The 21,901-nt window shown below is 44.5% G+C and overlaps 1 protein-coding gene across 1 annotated transcript in view; it reads right to left on the minus strand.

Moving 5' to 3' along the window:
- Positions 1-19,006: 19,006 nt before the first annotated feature.
- The window catches only part of klf5l (Kruppel like factor 5 like), a 33,320-nt gene continuing 30,425 nt past the window's right edge, over positions 19,007-21,901 (minus strand). Inside the window, exon 6 of the mRNA XM_080781231.1 lies at positions 19,007-20,100. Coding sequence (XP_080637357.1) covers positions 19,919-20,100 — 182 coding nt within the window. The 3' untranslated portion in view covers positions 19,007-19,918. The remainder of the gene's footprint in view (positions 20,101-21,901) is intronic.

Genomic DNA, 21,901 nt, shown 5'->3' on the forward strand with positions numbered 1-21,901 from the left:
ATCTCGTCCGCGATGCCGACGTGGCTGAATAACATCAGCAGCTCGTGGGCAATAGCCCGGGCGTTGGCGGTACGGAGGGGGATGGCCTCCGGATAGCGCGTCGCATAGTCCATGATGACTAAAATGTAGCGGTGTCCCCGGGCGGACTTAGGGAGGGGTCCGACAATATCCATGGCGATACGGGAAAACGGCACATCAATAATTGGCATCGGGATTAGCGGGCTGTGGGGAACTCCGCGGGGGGCGGTTAGCTGACACTCGGCACAGGAGCGGCAAAACTCCTCAATGGCCTTCTTAACGCCTGGCCAGTAGAAGCGGGCGGTGACCCGGTCGTAAGTCTTTTGCACGGCCAGGTGGGCCCCTAACTGGTGGGAGTGGGCGAGATACATTACTCGGGACACATACGTTTTTGGGACGAGTAATTGTTCGACGACCTCCCCCGCGGGGTCTTTGCAAGCGCGGTACAGTAAGTCGTGTCGGACGAAGAAGTGTGGGAAAGGTTTTTCACTCACCCCCGGGTTCAGCTTCCCGTCGACGGCCACGACGTTCCGCCTGGCGCCAGCCAGGTTGGGGTCGGCCCACTGAGCGGTGGCGAACGACCCTTGCCGCCGGGGGGGCGGCGTGTCTATTCTGGGGAACTCTAGGAAGGGGTCTTCACCGAGGGCCGGCGTGTCGTCGGCGTCGGAGGCCTCCGCTTCTTCCGGCCAGGGTTCTGGCTGGGGACTTCCTCTGCCGCTGCTGATGGACGAGGTCCCGTCTTCGCGGAGGGCGGGGCAGGCGACGAGGGGTACGCTACTTCGGCGGCGTCGGCGGCGCCGCGTCCTGGGGGGCCCTCGTCGTCCCGGGTTCCAGTATTTCTCGAACAGCGGACAGTCCGTTCCGATCAGGAGGGGGACTGGGAGTTCGGGGACCACTCCGGCGGCGACCAACGCGGAGCCATGGGGGGTCTGTACGGTCACGTGGGCGACGGGGTACCGTCGGACATCTCCGTGGACACACGTGACCGGGATGGTGGGTCCATTGGTGGCGGAGGCGAGGTCACCCCGGACCAGCGTCACCACGCTGCCTGAGTCCAGCAAGGCATGGGTGTCGGCCCCATCAACCCGGGCGGGGAGGGTGGTCTGTCGTCGGCTCTCACTTCCGGTGTGGAGGCAGGGGCGGGGCCCTCTCATGCTGTCTGCGGAGGGCATGGAGACATCGGGGCCGGGGGGCCGCTCTGGGCAGGCCCAGGACAGGTGGTCCTCCCGATTACAGACGTAGCACCTGCGGATCCGCGGGCTGCGGTCGGGGGGGCCGGAGGCACGGGGCCGGGCCGGCGGGGTCGGCGGGGCTGGTCGGCGTCGGTCTCGGCGGTCGTCTGTCTTGGGGACGGCGTCGCTCTTGGTCTGGCGGAGCATATCCGAGCAGACGTGGTGGTTCTCCAGGAGGGCGATCAGGGCGTCCACGGATGTGGGGCTGACTCGGGCAACATATTTCTTGGCGTCGGATGGCAGGGCACGGACACACCGGTCTATGACTAATCTCTCAATCCACGGGGTCTCTCCGCCCGTGGTCAGCCAGCTCTGCGTCAGGCGGTAGAGGTCGGCGACCTGAGCGCGAGGGGGCTGGGCCTGCTGATAGGCCCACATGTGGTACCGCTGGGCCCGGGCGGGCAGGCTGTAGCCGAGGGTGGACAAGATGGCGGCCTTCAGCGTCTCGTAGTCTCGAGCGTCTCTGGCGGGAAGGTCCCGACATGCGCGTTGAGCCTCTCCCGAGAGGTAGGGCGCCAGTATGCCGGCCCAGTCGGCGGCGGGCCACTGCTCGCGGTCGGCGGTGCGTTCGAAGAGTTCGAGGTACGCCTCGATGTCATCCTCGGGGGTCTGCTTGGAGAGGACGGCGTTGGGGGTCCTAGGGACATCGCCGTGTCGGTCTAGCCTGCGGACAACTTCACGCACAGCGTTCTGTAGTTCAGTCTGACTTCGGAGGAGGGCGGCCAATTCGAGGCTGGCCATGGTTAGGCGGTGGTTGAGATCAGATGAATACCCACATTCTCCACCATATGTGGGAGGTCGGGTGGGAAATACAACTCAGAGTGCAGTTTCAGGGGTTAGACACACGATGGCGCCCCTTGCTTTACTTCTCCAACAGGTTCAAACAAAGTCAGTTTCCACAAACAGAACTCAGACAGTAATATTCTTTGCATGAGGTCCCGGTTCCGAGGCGGGAGTCGTCACTGCAGAGGATGAGAGGGGATGTTAGCATACGGTCAGAGCACAAGGTAAGTACAAAGTTGGGGCCTGAGACACCCGGTCTAGGCAGTCTACCAACTAGACCTTTGTATAACTCTTTCTCTTCTTCTTTTCCAGGTTCCAGAGGAGGCCAGGAGGCTCCCCCGGAGGTAGGTAAGGGGGTGCGTATCTTTCTCTATCCACAAGGCACAGAAGAGTACTTTAGAGTAGAAGTACTCGGATACGGGGTGGTGAGTAATTAGAGTAAAAGTACTTGGTATGGTACCGGGCGGGGATGGTACGGAGGGCCCCTTAGGCTCGGCCAACAGGAAGATACACAAGCATTTATATTCTTATTTCTCTCTATCTACTGGGTGGCCGTGTCGGTACGACAACGGCAGTCAGGGGGTTAACACAAAGTAAGCGCTCTAGTTTCTAACGGTCTTCTTTCACCGGGCCTGGCGGCGCAAGCCAACTTAAAGTCTCTTCAAAGGGTGAAATAAACATAACACGGGCCTGTCTTCTTTCACAGGGTGGACGTGACACTTTATCTAGAGCCTGCTAGCTTCCATTAGTCTCTACGGGGTTATCTTCATTCAACAATCTTCAGTGTACAACACCACGGTGACACTCTTCATTCACAGTCTTCATTTAGCATCGACAGGGTGACTTCCTTCATTCACAATCTTCGTTATTATCCTTAGCTGCTCATTTGCCACTATGAGTGCCTCTTCTTAATAACACGGGTGATAGATAGTGAACGGTTTGTCTTACTGCGACCTTATGGAGCTGTTGAGCTGCCGTTTCCATACGAGGGTCCCGTCTCCGCACTCGTCCCCGATACGAGCCAGGTGGGTCTCCAGCATGTATGCGGCTCTCCGTGTATATTTGTCTAATGGGGGGCACACGCTCCTGCGTGTGCTTCCAGCCCCACTCCTACAAGCCTGGGGATGTGGGAATATAAGAGAGCAATTGAGTGGTGATACAAGCGATCAAACAATAAGCATAGTTCACACGGGAGGGTCCATAAGTGAGAGAAGTGTGGACTTACCATCCAACGCCGAGTGGACGGCATATGCTGCGTGCGCGTCTGTGTGTAGCAGGGATCTGATACTGCTAGGTGCGCAGGTTGTTTATAAAGGGCGCGGCTGACAGGCTGCGGCTGTCCTTAATTGCTAACCAGGGCGGCGGCCGGAATGAGGCGCAGCTGATTTAGAATTGCTCTGGGATAGTACACTGAGTCTATGACACGGCCGTGGGCGGGCCTGGTTGTCATGGTAACGCGCCCCTCCCCCTGAGGTGAGACCTGACACACTCCACAGTGTGTATATATATATATATATATATATATATATGAGACAAAAAAGGGACTCCTGCACATCCAAAAAGACCCGTAGGAGGTGCAAGTCTAGTTAGCCGTGAGTTTCGTCACCTGAAGAAGCTCACGGCGAAACGCTTCGTGCTAATAAATAAGTTTGATTCAGTAAGTGTGCAGAGTGTGCAGTCCCTTCCTTGGAAGGTTTTTCTCTTTTTTGATATATATATATATATATATATATATATATATATATATATATATATCTCAGTCTCTCTCTCTCACACACACCCTTACTGAATTGTTTCTACTGGTGATTTCCACAGAGCACCACAGGGAGAGGTCTCCCGTATCTAGAGAGATGGCCTCCAAAAGACATTCAACGTTGTCAGAGGAACAGCCAGAGGTGGACCAGAGACGTGGACTGTTTGATGCGAAGATGCAACCTGTCGTTAAGTTGTACCGTATAGGTATGTGCTGTTTTGTTTACCTACTTCCATAACTTATTCTTATCCGTAGTCGGGTTGCGGGGGCAACCGGAGTGTTCCAGACTTCCCTCTCCAGAGCAACATTAGTGACTTCCTCCTGGGGGATCCCGAGACGTTCCAAGGGTCTGGTCTTGGTCTGCCCCGGGGTCTCCTCCCAGTGGGACGTGCCTCGAGGACCTCCCTAGGGAGACGCCCGAGAGGCATCCTAACTAGATGCCCGAACCACCTAAGCTGGCTCCTTTCTAGGCAAACAAGCAGCGACTCTACTCCGAGTCTCTCTCGTGTGACTGAACTTCTCACCCTATCTCTAAGGGAGATGCCAGCCACCCGTTGAAGAAAACTCATTTTGGCCGCTTGAATTCGTGACCTTTTTTTTCGGTCATGACCCACACCTTCATGACCATAGGTGAGAGAATGAGCGAAGATTGCTCGGTAGACCGAGAGCTTTGCCTTCTGGCTCAACTCTCTTTTCGTCGCAACAGTGCGGTACAGTGACTGCAATACCGCCCCCTGCCGCTCCGTTTCTCCGGCTGATCTCCTCCGTCCTCCCCTCACTCAGGAACAAGACCCCGAGATAAATGAACACCTTAACCAAACACAAACAAAGTTGATTCAGACAATATAGAGCATCACCAAAACTCGTATCGTTTAATTATTTTAATAAAAATGTTTACTTCCCGTTGATTTTACTATTTGAAGATATGGATCCACGGATTGAGTCTGAGTTTTCTTCCTAATAAAAATGGCCTTATTATTCCACTTTGGGCGCGATCACCATGCAATCTTCAGTTGGATGTATTGAAACATATTTTCTTTAACGGATGCCCAACGAACGTCTCATTACCAACGATCTGGTGTGCGACCATAGGTTAGCAAGAGCACCATCTAGTGTAAAAACAAAACATATTTCCCTTTCAAAATAATTGCGTTCTTTTGTAATAACCTTCTGTTGATCACTTGCTACGTATTTTTTAAATATATATAATATATATAAATACAAACAAAAGATGCAAGACAAGTACATTTTTTTTAGTGGCTCAAAAATTTCAAGCCCTGAAAACTGTTTTTGATTTAGAAATGGAAAAGAGGACTTTCCTCCAACACTACCAAAGCTATAAAACGGGAAACACTGTGTGGGGGAAATGCAAAATTCAAACATTAAATGTTTTCTCTCTCTTTGTGTCTTTTTTTTCTAGCCGTCCCGCACCTCCCTGTGTGTAAAGAGGAGGTTTTTACTGAACACCTCCCTGTGTGTAAAGCGGAGGTTTTTACTGAACACCTCCCTGTGTGTAAAGAGGAGGTTTTTACTGAACAACAGGAGAGGAGCTCCAGTCTGGTCCAGGAGGAACCACAACCACCACAGACTAGAGATGAACAAGAGGAGCTACTTCAAAGACCAATGGAGGCTGAAGATGTTCATGATGATGAAAACAGAGAGACAGAGACTGTAGCCGGCACCTCAACTCAACACATGAAAACACAAGCTGATCTAGAGGACTGTGGAACATCACAACCAACTGGTGACGACCAGCTCCTCTCTTCACACTGTTCTGAATCTGACACTGAAGACAGTGATGAGTGGCAGGAGCCCAGTGAAGGTCAGTCAACTTTAAACACACTGAAATCACACAAGACAAATGTGGAAGGACAAAGATTGTCTTTGAGCAGCAAGCTGTCCAAGGACCTGAAATCATCAAAACAAAGTCACTCCATGAGGAGCCACACAGGGAAGAAACGCTTTAGTTGTACAGAGTGTGGCAAATGTTTTAATCAGATGTGTAATCTGACGGTGCACACAAGGATTCATACAGGGGAAAAGCCCTTTACTTGTAACGTGTGTGGTAAAGGCTGTACACAGAGTGGTGATCTTAAAACACACATGATGACTCATACAGGGGAAAAACCCTTTACTTGTAACGTGTGTGGTAAAGGCTTTGCTCAGAGTTTTCATCTAAAAATACACATGAGGACTCATACAGGGGAAAAACCCTTCACTTGTACAGTATGTGGTAAAGGCTTTATTCAGAGTGGTGAACTAAAATCACACATGAGGACTCATACAGGGGAAAAGCCCTTTACTTGTAACGTCTGTGGTAAAGGCTTTGCTCGGAGTGGTAAACTAAAAATACACATGAGGACTCATACAGGGGAAAAGCCCTTTACTTGTAACGTCTGTGGTAAAGGCTGTACACAGAGTGGTGAACTTAAAACACACATGAGGACTCATACAGGGGAAAAACCCTTTACTTGTAACATGTGTGGCAAAGGCTTTGCTCGGAGTGATCATCTAAAATCACACATGAGGACTCATACAGGGGAAAAACCCTTCACTTGTACAGTTTGTGGTAAAGGCTTTATTCGGAGTGGTGAACTAAAAACACACATGAGGACTCACACAGGGGAAAAGCCCTTTCCTTGTAACATCTGTGGTAAAAGCTTTGCTCAGACTGTTAATCTAAAATCACACATGAGGACTCATACAGGGGAAAAGCCCTTTACTTGTAACGTATGTGGTAAAGGCTGTACACAGAGTAGTGAACTAAAATCACACATGAGGACTCATACAGGGGAAAAGCCCTTTACTTGTAATGTCTGTGGTAAAGGCTGTATACATAGTAGTAATCTAAAAAGACACATGAGGACTCATACAGGGGGAAGACCCTTTACTTGTAACGTCTGTGGTAAAGGTTTTGTTACGAGTGATAATTTAAAATCACACATGATGACTCATACAGGGGAAAAGCCCTTTACTTGTAACGTCTGTGGTAAAGGCTTTGCTCATAGTGGTGAACTAAAATCACACATGAGGACTCATACAGGGGAAAAGCCCTTTACTTGTAACGTCTGTGGTAAAGGCTGTACACAGAGTAGTAATCTAAAATCACACATGAGGACTCATACAGGGGAAAAGCCCTGTACTTGTAACGTGTGTGGTAAAGGCTTTGCTCGGAGTGAACATCTAAAATCACACATGAGGACTCATACAGGGGAAAAGCCCTTTACTTGTAACGTGTGTGGTAAAGGCTTTGCTCGGAGTGAACATCTAAAATCACACATGAGGACTCATACAGGGGAAAAGCCCTTTACTTGTAACGTCTGTGGTAAAGGCTGTACACAGAGTAGTCATCTAAAATCACACATGAGGACTCATACAGGGGAAAAGCCCATAGATGAATGAGGACTCTTACAGGGGAGGAACCCTTTAGTTCCTGTTAGTGGCAAATGCTTGGGTCAAAATGCACATCTGAGGATAATGAGGAGGAATCATACAGGGAAGAAGTGGTTAGTTGTAATAGTAATAAATGCACATTTTCCCCATTTGAGTTGACACATGATATAACATACAATCGAATGATCATTCATTCTATTCCAGGATGACAATGACAAGTGGTAGATACTAAAGCCGTGGAATCACATAATCTGACACTATCAACATGACCACCACAGTTTAGTTTCTTAAGTTTCTTTTGTATGTAAAACCTATATACACATGGCACAAAAAGTTGTTGTCTTTGGTAGATTATTTCTCTATTGTAACTCTGTTTAATTATACCGTCGGATGTTTAAGACATTAACTCATTTAACCCCGTTTGGTCTTTTAAGCATTATATTATACTTTAGCCATTGAAAAATAGCAGATCTACAAGCTCATAGCGCGGCACTTGTAGGCCTGCTATTTTGTTTTTAATCGTGAAAATGTGGCGCAAATCTTTGAATATATATTCTTTCAGTGTGATTGTTGTTATTTTCAGATGGGGGTCGGCGGCCAATTACATATAATCTTGGGGGTAGGGATGGGTCCGATTAATCGATTAATCGATTATCGTTAATAGGACCCGAAATCGATTATGAAAATTAATAATCAATAATCGGTTTTTTTTCTTTTCATTTAAAAAAAAAATTAAAATCTGTTGGAAAGGCAATATTGTCATCCAAACAGGATAGGGCTATAGGCCTACCAAAGTGTGCCTGGGATGTGTCTGTGTAGCTGCATGACTGACAGGAGTGTGAGTGGAGATTGATTCCAATCAAGATACAGGTTTGGAGGATTTAGCAGGTGTTGGGAATTTACCTAATCAGGCCTAGGCTGGGGTTGCTATGGTGATCAATTGGCTCAACACTGGACAAGGGACCACCAGTGGTCCTCATTTAAAAGATGTTAGTAACCAAATGGACCCTTATTAACTTTAAATTATTGTTAATCAACTACTACTAATCAGGGGTTCCCAAACATTTTTGACTTAGGTACCCCTTGGGGGGAAGATTTTTTTTATTTGTAGGGTTCAAATTAAATAAATAAAAAATATAAAAAAATTAAAAAAAAAGCCCCCCACCCTTCCCCCCCAACGATTAATCGATTAATCGTTAATATTGAATTATACAAATCGATTTTCATTTTGGACACATTTACACATCCCTACTTGGGGGTCCTTGACGTGAAAATGTTTGAAACATCGGGTTTTTCAGATTACTGTCAGGATTTAGAAAACATTTAGTAGAATCGTTCCCAGGTCAACATGGGTTAACCAGGTCAACACGGGTTAACCAGGTCAACACGGGTTAACCAGGTCAACACGGGTTAACCAGGTCAACATGGGTTAACCTTTTATAAGTTTCAGGAAGCTGTGGGTGATGACCGGAAGAATAAGGTTGCGAATAAAAAATAATTGTCTTAGTTTTAGTCGACAAAAACAACACTGCCGGTACCACTACTTTATCGTGGGATTATGAAATGATGACCGTTGGCCCACCTCTGATTATCTGCAGGGTCATATCTGACGATATACCCATTCTGACTGATTCCGATATTACACAGAGGAACCACAATGGAAACAAGCCTATAGGGCCCTATAGGGGCTGATTGGCCCAAAGCCTGTTAATAAAGTATTCAATCAATCAATCAATAGCCTTTACTCTTTTCCAAGTGTCTGTTTTCACAACTGAATGAGACGAGTGCACAGATTAAATGTAGAAAAGAAGTTGACTTTTACTTAGATTGGACATCATATTTTGTTCTAGAGGAACTAGAAACTAGGGCTGCAAATCTTTAGGTGTCCCACGGTTCGATTCGATTCCGATTCTTGGGGTGACGATTCGATTAAAAAACCATCTTTTCGATTTTTCCGATTCTCGATTCAAAAAAGATTTTTTTTCCGATTCTAAAGCAGTTTTTTTTATTTTTATTAAAAACAATTAAATGGAATTTTAGCATGATCTACTCCAGTCTTCTGGCATGAAAGCAGAGTACATTTAGTAAAAAGCTTGTATAATTGTAATTGTAAAGGTTTTTATCAACTGAATGATTTAAACACACAAAGGTTAAATCCAAGAGTAAGAACATGTCTCATTTATTTAGCTTGCACAAATTTGAACCAGTACAAAAGTTACAAAATCTCTTCTCACTCAATACCAGAACAATACATTAGTATTAAAACAGGTGTAAAATAAATACAATTGGCAGGCTTAGCTTAGCTGGTAGTAAATGCACTATGCAGAAACCCAGGCCATAATGCATTGCATGCACAGGTACATTTGTGCAAGGAAAAAAAAAATATTTTTTGGAAAATGAGAATCGATTCTGAATCGGACGGCATTAGAATTTTGACAGGCCTCAGATTTTACAGAGGCCAGTTTCGAATTGCAGCCATCCGTAGGTGCCCTTTGAGAGCGGTTTTGAAGGAGTCAAGGGATTCACATGTCTTAATGACTGTTGGTAGGGCGTTCCACATTTTGGTGGCATAGGAGCGAAAATAATTTAGTCCCTTGTTTGTGCCGAATCTGGGTTGTACATGGTTTGTTGCACTCCCTCTGGTGTTGTGGGTGTGGACTTCGTTAACATTAAGGAAGTATTTAGACAGGTACATGGGTATCTTAGTGGTGTATCGAATCTTGTGGACCAGACCCATTGCAAGATGCTGTACTCTGTCGTCGACCCTAAGCCATCCCAGCCTGTCAAAGTGGGCAGGGGTGAGGTGGGTCCGGGGGGTGAGGCCAAGTAGGAGCCTGACCAGTTTGTTTTGGGAGGTCTGGAGCCTTGTTTTAAGGGCCTTTGAGGTGCTGTGGTACCCAAGAGGTGGATGCATAGTCAAAGAAACCTTGTACGAGGATCTAAATGTCTCGTCAGAAGAGCAGGCAGACAAAATTCAACAGACATTATAAAACATATCTTATATACATATCATAATCAGTGGTGTCATTGATTGTCACTTGGACACTTACTCTGGTGCGGGAGGGGGCGTTACATAATGTTACATGTACATGTATATAGAAAAATGGGGGGGGAATGGCACATGATGTACTGTGATTTATTTTTAAATAGAACACTGAGTGCATGGGATGTTAATGTATGGTTCTGTACAACTGTATGAATGATAATATTGATTAATAATAGTATTATCAATAAACAGCAAAGGGAAAAAAACAGTGGTGTCATGGTGTTTTTTTTGTACTGGTATCGCAGAACACACGTAGAATAGCTGATATAGCCTAAGCCTGTTGAAAACTATTCTATGATAGTTTTAGACACAAACACAAAAGTAGGACTTAAAATACTCTGACAAACATCTTTACTGCACACTAGCACAACTAAAAAGGTTGCTTTGGACGAATGAATAGATCTGTTCTTTGATGGAGGAGGACTCTGGAGGAGGCGTTCGCTTCTTGTGTGACTGTGAAGACATAAGAACACGCACCGTACAGCAGCAGTGGAGCCATAGCCTAGCCCAGGGATACTCAAATAGATTTACCTGTGGGCCACATTACAAAAATGGCAAGGGGCCAGGGGCCAGTAGATAAAATTACGACATTAATGATACTTGATAACTTCTCTCTTTCAATTGCTTTATTTTCGCAAAATGTATCAAAGTACAATGTGCATGCACACAATATGTAAATAAATAAATGTGTTACATTTTCTTGCATAAACACAAAGAGCCGTTTCCATAACTGCACAAATTATTGCACATAACAAGCTGTTATAATAACATAATATCATAACATGAGTAGCTCTTTGCCTGCCTGCCTGCCTGTCTGTCTGTCTGTCCATGAGTAGGGGAGAGCGGGGTCAGTTGGTGCGGTAGGACGGTTGCACCTCGGACTGGATAGTGGATACCATACAACGCCTTTTCGTCGCATATTTCCGGTGACGTCATTCGATTCCACAGTGCCCGAAAGCCTTGCAGACAAAAAATTATCCATTTCCGCCTAAAATTGACGGAGCTACAGACCCTTTTGTGTTTTTGCACGCTTTAAGTAGCGGAGACTGGAAGAGAGACAGGTCGGTTGACGCGCATTTTACTAATTCCCTCCCTGCACAGAGATTAATTAATTTCAAGTAACCAAACTTTTTTGTGAACAAGATACACTTGTCCTCTCCCATTATCCCGAGTGTTTTTTAATTTTGGTGAAACGAGTCGGACGCAATCGGCAAGCAAAGTGATCTCGCTCTTACTTCCGCGTCTTTCGTCCTTGATCTTGCTTTTGACAGGACGAAAGGTTTTTTTTCTTTGCTTGCCGATTGCGTCCGACTCGTTTCACCAAAATTAAAAAACACTCGGGGTAATGGGAGAGGACAAGTGTATCTTGTTCACAAAAAAGTTTGGTTACTTGAAATTAATTAATCTCTGTGCAGGGAGGGATTAGTAAAATGCGCATCAACCGACCCTGCTCTCCCCTATAGTTATTTGTCTGTCTGTCAATGAGTAGCTGTCTCACTGTCTGCCTGTCTATGAGTAGCTGTCTGCCTGCCTGTCTATGAGTAGCTGTCTGTCTGCCTGCCTGCCTGTCCAATTGTCCATGAGTAGCTGTCTGTCTGCCTGTCTATGAGTAGCTGTCTGTCTGCCTGCCTGCCTGTCCAATTGTCCATGAGTAGCTGTCTGTCTGCCTGTCTGAATAGCTGTCTGCCTGCCTGCCTAATTGTCCATGAGTAGCTGTCTGTCTGCCTGTCTATGAGTAGCTGTCTGCCTGCCTGCCTAATTGTCCATGATTAGCTGTCTGTCTGCCTGTCTATGAGTAGCTCTCTGCCTTCCTGCCTGTCCAATTGTCCATGAGTAGCTGTCTGTCTGCCTGTCTGAATAGCTGTCTGCCTGCCTGCCTAATTGTCCATGAGTAGCTGTCTGTCTGCCTGTCTAGAGTAGCTGTCTGCCTGCCTGCCTAATTGTCCATGAGTAGCTGTCTGTCTGCCTGTCTATGAGTAGCTGTCTGCCTGCCTGCCTAATTGTCCATGAGTAGCTGTCTGTCTGCCTGTCTATGAGTAGCTCTCTGCCTTCCTGCCTGTCCAATTGTCCATGAGTAGCTGTCTGTCTGTCTTCCATTTCCATTTCCAACTATTAATGGCAGCTGGGTTTCATCATTCAAATAAAATAGAATTCTGTCCGTTTAGCTATAAAATTATGTCAGGGAATAGGGATACACAGTATATGTCTTTCATTTGCATTGCATCTCCCCCCCCCCCCCCAAGCTTTTATTTTCGTTCGAGTAATAGTACAACTCTAATAGTATTACTTATAATAATGTAATTAAAGATAACTTCATTCAGATTTATTTATTTTTATTTCATTTTCCAGATTTTTTTTTCTTCTTTTTTTTTTAGATTTTCATTGGTGGGCCAGTCATAATGGTCCCGCGGGCCTGATGTGGCCCGCGGGCCACCTTGAACGTTGGTGGTGATAACGTGTCCAGGACATGCCTCAGACTTCTCCTCAGGAGACTTGTCACTGCATGACACAACTGATCATAATGCAACACATATTTAATAATGCAACATTCCATAAGGACACATTTTGTATGGCCTGCATGGGGCTTATCCCTCCTTAAAATGTATTCAATTCGTCGTGGCCTGGCCTGGCCCAGATCAGTCATGTGACATTGTGTTTTCAACTGGACCTTAATGGTCAGATTCCTAACAGTTTGTTCTCTATGGCTGTGTTCTCTCTTTCATTCTTCATGAAAGAGAGAGAGAGCTTTTCGTACCTACCTATACACGTTTCTACACTGACATTTGATCAAAACACAAGTTATTTGCCTGTAAATATAACTGCGATACAGAAGGAGGATTGTAAAGAAATGGGGCCTCTTCCTTCTACCGGTATATTGTTTTGTTTTGTCTTGTAGTTCTATGTAAATCCACCAGGTGGCACTGTCACTTTAAGAGTGCCGTGTTCTGGGTGCAGGGTCAAGGGTTACACTACAAAAAAAACGTCTTGAATAATAAGAAGCAACCTGTTGTTTGTGGGGATTCTTTGAGAAGATCTTGATGGTAAAAAAAATGCTATATTCTTCCATTGTATATTTTCAGATTCTTGATGCAGTAGGCTATATATAGTGAAGTCTTTCATGAGTGTATTTAAAGATTATTAAGAATACATGTTGCTGATGGACTTGCATATTGTAAACAAGAGGCGGTTTTGCTGATAATGTTGTGAATGTAATGCTTAAAGGACATGGGTTCCCAAAGTGGGGTCCGGGGACCCCTAGGGGTACCCGAGAGAGTTCTAGGGGGTATTACTATGGCCTACTACTACATACATATGACTCTTAATTATTCATATTTTATTTTGTATTGATTAGGTAACAAGGCAACACATGGGAGGAAGTGGCCAGACCACCAGTGTTGTTTTAGGCAGCAAAATTTGATTTTAGCTTTAGTCGTAGTCTTTTGAATAGTTTTAATTTAGTTTTAGTCACATTTTAGTCACCTGGAATGTTTTAGTGTTATAGTCTAGTTTTAGTCGACTAAATGTCATAAGATTTTAGTCGACCAAATCTACAGTTGATTTAGTCGACTTAAGATGTATTTTGGCGGGCCTTGATGCCGTCGTAATGACAGTTTTTACACTTTTTACAAGCTCACGACGCATCGCGTTGTGAGCTTGTAGATCTGCTATTTTAAGCATGCAACCAAGTGTAAAATGACTTATACTGAATCTCTTGTCCACTATAGTCCCTTCCTAACATTTTAGTCTAGTTTTTAACTGACTAAATTGTCAATACATTTAGTCTTAGTTTTAGTCCTCATAGCTTAGTTTTCATTTAGTTTCCATTTAGTTTTGTCAGTGAAAAAAGGTAGTCGACGAACATTTCTCGTCTTAGTTTTAGTCGACGATAACAACACTGCAGACCAACCACACAGTGATAGATTCATACAATGTTTATTTATTAAACAATAAAACATGAAACAATGACACCAACGATGAACCAAAACTTGTTCTGTTCTCTTTTTTTTTAAATGTAAATATATATTTACGTATCGTCTGATTCATTCTCACACAAGTATAAAAAAAAAAACACACAAGAATTAACCAATCATTTCTCTGCAACACCCGTCTAAAAATCATGTTGTTTTTGTTCGTGGTAAAAACTGAAATAAAATCAATAACAGGAAATAAAATAAAAACTAAATATGTACAAAGTCTTCTTTTAATTTTGTACGCGTGTGCGCGCGCGCACACACACACGCACACACAGTCACACACACACAGTCACACACACACACACACACACACACACACACACACACACACACACACACACACACACACACACACACACACACACACCGCAACTGGGAATGGAAGAGAACTTGTTTCCCTGGATGAAGCAAAATGAAAGAGACTTTATCAATCACCCCATGGGAGATTTTAGTTTAGAAAACAAACAAAAAAGGTAATTTTGTAGATCTTGATTATAATTACAAAACATTACATTAACCACTTCAGCCCCATATACTGTACATGATTTTGCCATTTGAAAATAGCCGATCTACAAGGTCACAATGTGTCACATCGGCTACTTTCAAATGATTTATCTATAGGCCTAAATATATATAAACATCTTATACATTTGAAAATGTGTGAAATGGGACATTAATTATGTGGGCATATAACGAGTATAGGCCTACTTTCCAGTTTTGGTACTTTAACTGCATTTTGACACAAAGACATGGAGAGAAAAAAAAAGACGTAAATAAAATAAAAGTAATAAAAGTTCAACCAACGTTTAAATAAACGTGAATGTTTATTCATGAATGTTCTTCATGAAAACAGGCCTGTGTTTGTTTTAAGCTGCGTGCCAGTCATTGCGCTTGCCAGATCTGTGAGAGATACAAGCAAAACAACCAGGTCTAGGAAAACAAAGGCAGAAGGAATAAGCAACAAAAGGCAGGCCAGTCAGTCAAACAGTTTCATTCTTTCTTTCTTTCTAGCAGCTGTTTTCAAACATTAACAAAACAACAACAGCTCCCAATGCGTAGATTGTAGATCTGCTATTTTCAAATATCTGATAGCGCTGTTATAATTTCGACAGCAAGTTCTGATTTTTCTTCTTAGTCTTTTGATTAAAGGAGAATTCCATACTAAAAGGCTTTCTTTGTAGTCGTTACGTCCCCACCAAAGAGGTCCAGGTGTTATTTTGTGCAAAAGCTCCTTATTGGCTATTTCCCCTATACCATAAGCCCTAAATGAATTGCATTGAATGGAATGGGGCTATGGGGTGTTGTGCTAATTCGCTTATTTCCATCGCTCAAAATGATAATTTCTTTGTATATATCCTCTCTTCATAATGTAAATAATATCCCAAGCGGCACACTTTACTACTTCTTTCGATGGAAATAAGCGAACTAGCATAACACCCCATAGCCCCCATTCAATTCCCATTCAATGCAATGCAATTCATTGAGGGCTTATGGTAGGGGAAAATAGCCAATAAGGAGTTTTTGCACAAAAAAAAACACCTGGACAGGGGCGCTGGAAGGTATTTATACCAGGGGGAGCTGAAGGGTGGGAGGGAAATTGTGGCCGAGCGAAACATTTCGGGTCTTATTCGGATATAATTGGCCTAATAATGACTTATTTAGGGCCTAGTTAACCGAGTTAATCATAATAACAGTGTGTGACTCTTATTGTGTTGTTGTTTGGGTTAGATTTCTTGAAACCTGGTGCAGGTTAAAGTAAAACTACAATAGGTTTTTTCTGTCTCGTCATGTTGTCGTGTCTATCTGTCAACTCACTCACTGTGCATTCTGCATTCAGCACGCTCTGATAGACTTAGCTCTGGTCCATAGCTCTAATGCTCTGGTCCATAGCTCTAATGCGTAGCCTTGAGCTATGTTACTTTCAACTTCCGCCGCTCGCATGAATGCAGACCAGCCTCTACTCTTTAGTGTAAATAAAAAGAACGTTTTTGCTACTCACCAAAACAAAGGCGGGTTGTGTCAATAGAAAGACTACTTTCCTTAGTGGAAGCACTCTGAGCCCCCCCCCCCCCCCCCCCCCCCCCCCCACACCACCACACGTATAAACGGTACTTTTTGGCCAAAAAGGGATTTTGTTTCCACCGGGAAAAAAACATTTTTAGTTACTCCGCTGCGCCCTCTACTGATATTGCCCAGAGAACTGCCTCATAGAGGATATTTTTCCTCCAGTGAAAAAATATCCCTTTTTGGCCAAAAAGTACCGTTTATACGTGTGGTGGGGGGGGGGGGGGGGGGCTCAGAGTGCTTCCACTAAGGAAAGTAGTCTTTCTATTGACACAACCCGCCTTTGTTTTGGTGAGTAGCAAAAACGTTCTTTTTATTTACGCCAAAGAGGAGAGGCTGGTCTGATTTCGATTTGAGATTTAAAATTGTAAGTCCCATAGCCTTGTCTTGTCTGCCCAGGGCAGAATCGTAGAAGCAGTAGAAGGTTATGAATCAGAGCTATGATAGACTGTGACATGTCAAAAAAATTCTCCTCTCTCTCCACCAGCACTGGAGCACCCTCCGCACCCCCCTTCCAGCGCTGATGCACCTGGACCTCTTTGGTGGGGACGTAACAACTATACAAGGAAAGGTAAGAAAGATAAGAAAGCATTCTAGCATGGAATTCTCCTTTAACAAAACAACAACAGCTCCTATAATGCGTATATTGTAGATCTGCTATTTTCAAATATCTGATAGCGGTGTTAATTTCTGATTTGTCTTCTTAGTCTTTTGATTAACAGGCCGCTTAGTTTCAGTCCTATTTATGATACTTTGTTTAGTCTTAGTCGACTGAATATCAAAATAGTATTTTAGTCAAAATTAACACAGTGATGTAGGGCGGCTATTATTTATAATGAGCAGCATCACACTTTAGAAAGAAGCCCCTATAGAGCGCCGCAGTCCCCGCCCCCTTTCAGAAAGCGAGTGGCCCAGGAAGTGAAAGCCCCATGCATTCTGCCATCGGCACTTTTAATTTAATTTATTTAAAGACGGTTACGCCGCGGACAAAGCCAATTCGGATCGTGACGAATCATGACAATGAACACAATATTTTGGGCCGATCAAATAATTTATAAGACGAAAAATAAAACAAATAGTGTTGTCTCCTGACTTTCTTTTCTTCTTTCTAATGATTTGATCGTCCCAAAATATTGTGTTCATTGTCATGATTCGTCACGATCCGAATTGGCTTTGTCCGCGGCGTAACCGTCTTTAAATAAATTATATTAAAAGTGCCGATGGCAGAATGCATGGGGCTTTCACTTCCTGGGCCACTCGCTTTTCTGAAAGGGGGCGGGGACTGCGGCGCTCTATACGCAAAGTCGCTTATAATGAGCACACTTGGCAACACTGCAATAACCTGCAACCTGGCGGGGAAAAAAAGCAAAAGATGCAAACCAACTCTCTGCCTTTGTTTGCAGAGAGGAGGGTTGAGTTCTGATTCTATACCTGAGGTGATTTTATATATTTAGGCTAAACCTTCTTCAAAAACAGAACAATCTAAAAAAGAAAAAAACAATGCGATGAAAGTATATGAAACAAACAATGCTTAAGTGGTTAACGCAGTGTAATCATTTTAAGGAGTTAAACGTTTTGAAGAGTGAAATGCTCAAAAAACTAATAATGAATAAATACAAATGAAAAGAGGAGGCGAGGGGGGGGGTCGTTATACACTCACAAGCCGAGAGCGAACAGAAGGTGTTTTGTGCTTTTGTCGCCCCATAAAACATATATTATAACACATCCTTGTCGACTTGTCGTCAGGCAGAATCCTCTTATCTCCATGTTTTTCGCTTTTTTGTGTTTTTCGTAAATTAAGGCCTCATACTTGATCAGACTACATGCAGCCGCAGCACAGAAGCTTTTGCTATTTTTTTTAATGTGAATCCTGAAAAGTAGTCTAACCATTTTGGACATCTATAGGGCCTACTGAGGAGAGGTCAGGACATCTAGGGCCAGAAATGGCCAATGAAAGTGATTGCGTGTATATATAAAATAATTATATATACAGTAGGCTACAATCTATATTTAGTGAATGCTATACGCATTCCAGCTTCGAGGCCATGGAGTGTGATATCGTGTAACGTCAACGGGTTTCATTCATGTCAAATATAATTACTGAACAAACAACATGCCTTTAGATATTATATGACGTCTGTCTGCCTGCCTGCCTGCCTGCCTGTCTGCCTGCCTGTCTGCCTGTCTGTCTGTCTGCCTGTCTGCCTGCCTGTCTGCCTGTCTGTCTGTCTGCCTGTCTGCCTGTCTGCCTGCCTGTCTGCCTGTCTGCCTGCCTGTCTGCCTGTCTGTCTGTCTGTCTGTCTGCCTGTCTGTCTGTCTGTCTGCTTCTGCCTGCCTGTCTGTCTGCCTGTCCGCCCGCCCGTCCGTCCTTCTGCCCGCCACATGCCTATAGTGTCTGTCTCTTCAAGTGGTGTAAGATATGATTGACAGGTGATGATATGAAAGACAAACAGACAAATGGAACAGAAAAGAAAACAAAGGAAGACATGACAGAGAGACAGAGAGAGAGAGAGAGAAAGAGGGCGAGTGACAGAAGAGAGAAAGGACTTTGAATAACAAAGCGTACGGCGGCCAATCGGTTGTTACGGCAACCGATAGTACCAGGGATACAAACATTCTCTCTCTCTCTCTCTCTCTCTCTCTCTCTCTCTCTCTCTCTCTCTCTCTCTCTCTCTGTGTTGTTTTGAAAACATTAGACGGGTTTAAAACGTCATGGAGTCAAGTATGAATGTCGAGGGTACAGTACAGTACATTCTGCCAGTTGTTTTCATTTCTCAGCATAGAGGAGAACTATTTACAAGCCAGAAGACTTCACGACAACACGTCAAACCTTTGATCTGCTCAGCAGTGTGTGCATCTGTGCGTGCGTGCGTGTGCGTGCGCGTGTGCGTGCATGTGTCCGTGCGCGTGTGTGCGTGTGCGTGTGTGCCTGCGTGCATCACGCTAAAAGGCTGTGTTGCGATATTTGCCCCAAATTAACATACTCACAATCATAGTATAATTTGAGACGTAGACGTTGTGAGGAGGGCAAAGTTTCATGATAAGAAAAAAAAAAACTGGTTTAGTTTTACACTTTTACACAATTAGGCAGATATTTACATTAGACATTTCGAGGTTTATGTTTAATAATGTCCATTTGAGTATTTCCAGCTTTAAGGTTTTAAAAGTGTCAAAAAGGAAATGGTCATTGTGAAAAAAAAAAAAAGTTGCCCTCCTAAAACGTCCTCACGAGTATAGTAACACAAGTGTGTGTGCGTGCGTGTGTGTGTGTGTGTGTGTGTGTGTGTGTGTGTGCGTGCGTGTGACTGAAGTGCAGTGTCACACCGTGACATCACATGGCGATGTCATGCCGGTGACATCATCTCATGATGTGACGATGATGTCACGGTGATGTCACAGCGATGTCGCGGCGATGATGTCACGGTGATGTCGCGGTGATGTCACGGCGATGTCACAGTGATGTCACGGCGATGATGTCGCGGTGATGTCGCGGCGATGTCGCGGTGATGTCACGATGATGTCACGGTGATGTCACGGTGATGTCACGGCGGTGATGTCACGATGATGTCACGATGATGTCACGGTGATGTCACGGTGATGTCACGGTGATGTCACGATGATGTCACGATGATGTCACGATGATGTCACGGTGATGTCACGGCGTCTGGTGCCTCTTCATGTGCAGCGCCAGGTGGTCGGAGCGGGAGAAGCAGCGGCTGCACGCCACGCACTTGAAGGGCTTGGCGCCCGTGTGCTTCCGGTAGTGGCGCGTCAGCTCGTCGGAGCGGGCGAAGCGCCAGTCGCAGCCCTCCCACGTACAGCGGTAGGGCTTCTCTCCTGGTGGTGGGGAGGGGAAACACACACACACACACACGGTTAAAGTCAGTTGAAAGTGTGTGTGTGTGTGTGTGTGTGCTAATAGAGCTTTGTGCCCATATATGGAGCTGAGTGATTTGTTTGTGATTGATGCAACGCACTCCATATTTGGACGTATAGCTGCTTTGGGGACTCCTTATATGGTTATGGCTGAGTCATGGTTACGAGCTGCGTTCGCTTCCCGCGTTTGCGCGTCTTACTCGTATACTGTACGTGTGTTGGTATACTGTGTGTCTGTACTGTATGTGTGTTGGTATACTGTGTGTCTGTACTGTATGTGTGTTGGTATACTGTGTGTCTGTACTGTATGTGTGTTGGTATACTGTGTGTCTGTACTGTATGTGTGTTGGTATACTGTGTGTCTGTACTGTATGTGTGTTGGTATACTGTGTGTCTGTACTGTATGTGTGTTGGTATACTGTGTGTCTGTACTGTATGTGTGTTGGTATACTGTGTGTCTGTACTGTATGTGTGTTGGTATACTGTGTGTCTGTACTGTATGTGTGTTGGTATACTGTGTGTCTGTACTGTATGTGTGTTGGTATACTGTGTGTCTGTACTGTATGTGTGTTGGTATACTGTGTGTCTGTACTGTATGTGTGTTGGTATACTGTGTGTCTGTACTGTATGTGTGTTGGTATACTGTGTGTCTGTACTGTATGTGTGTTGGTATACTGTGTGTCTGTACTGTATGTGTGTTGGTATACTGTGTGTCTGTACTGTATGTGTGTTGGTATACTGTGTGTCTGTACTGTATGTGTGTTGGTATACTGTGTGTCTGTACTGTATGTGTGTTGGTATACTGTGTGTCTGTACTGTATGTGTGTTGGTATACTGTGTGTCTGTACTGTATGTGTGTTGGTATACTGTGTGTCTGTACTGTATGTGTGTTGGTATACTGTGTGTCTGTACTGTATGTGTGTTGGTATACTGTGTGTCTGTACTGTATGTGTGTTGGTATACTGTGTGTCTGTACTGTATGTGTGTTGGTATACTGTGTGTCTGTACTGTATGTGTGTTGGTATACTGTGTGTCTGTACTGTATGTGTGTTGGTATACTGTGTGTCTGTACTGTATGTGTGTTGGTATACTGTGTGTCTGTACTGTATGTGTGTTGGTATACTGTGTGTCTGTACTGTATGTGTGTTGGTATACTGTGTGTCTGTACTGTATGTCTGTACTGTATGTGTGTTGGTATACTGTATGTCTGTACTGTATGTGTGTTGGTATACTGTGTGTCTGTACTGTATGTCTGTACTGTATGTGTGTTGGTATACTGTATGTCTGTACTGTATGTCTGTACTGTATGTGTGTTGGTATACTGTGTGTCTGTACTGTATGTGTGTTGGTATACTGTGTGTCTGTACTGTATGTGTGTTGGTATACTGTGTGTCTGTACTGTATGTGTGTTGGTATACTGTGTGTCTGTACTGTATGTGTGTTGGTATACTGTATGTCTGTACTGTATGTGTGTTGGTATACTGTGTGTCTGTACTGTATGTGTGTTGGTATACTGTGTCTGTACTGTATGTGTGTTGGTTTACTGTGTCTGTACTGTATGTGTGTTGGTTTACTGTGTGTCTGTAGCCTACTGTATGTGTGTTGGTATACTGTATGTCTGTACTGTATGTGTGTTGGTATACTGTATGTCTGTACTGTATGTGTGTTGGTATACTGTGTGTCTGTACTGTATGTGTGTTGGTTTACTGTGTGTCTGTACTGTATGTGTGTTGGTTTACTGTGTGTCTGTAGCCTACTGTAT

This window comes from Protomyctophum bolini, assembly GCF_963924005.1.
Source record: "Protomyctophum bolini genome assembly, chromosome: 13".
NCBI classification, from domain to species: domain Eukaryota; kingdom Metazoa; phylum Chordata; class Actinopteri; order Myctophiformes; family Myctophidae; genus Protomyctophum; species Protomyctophum bolini.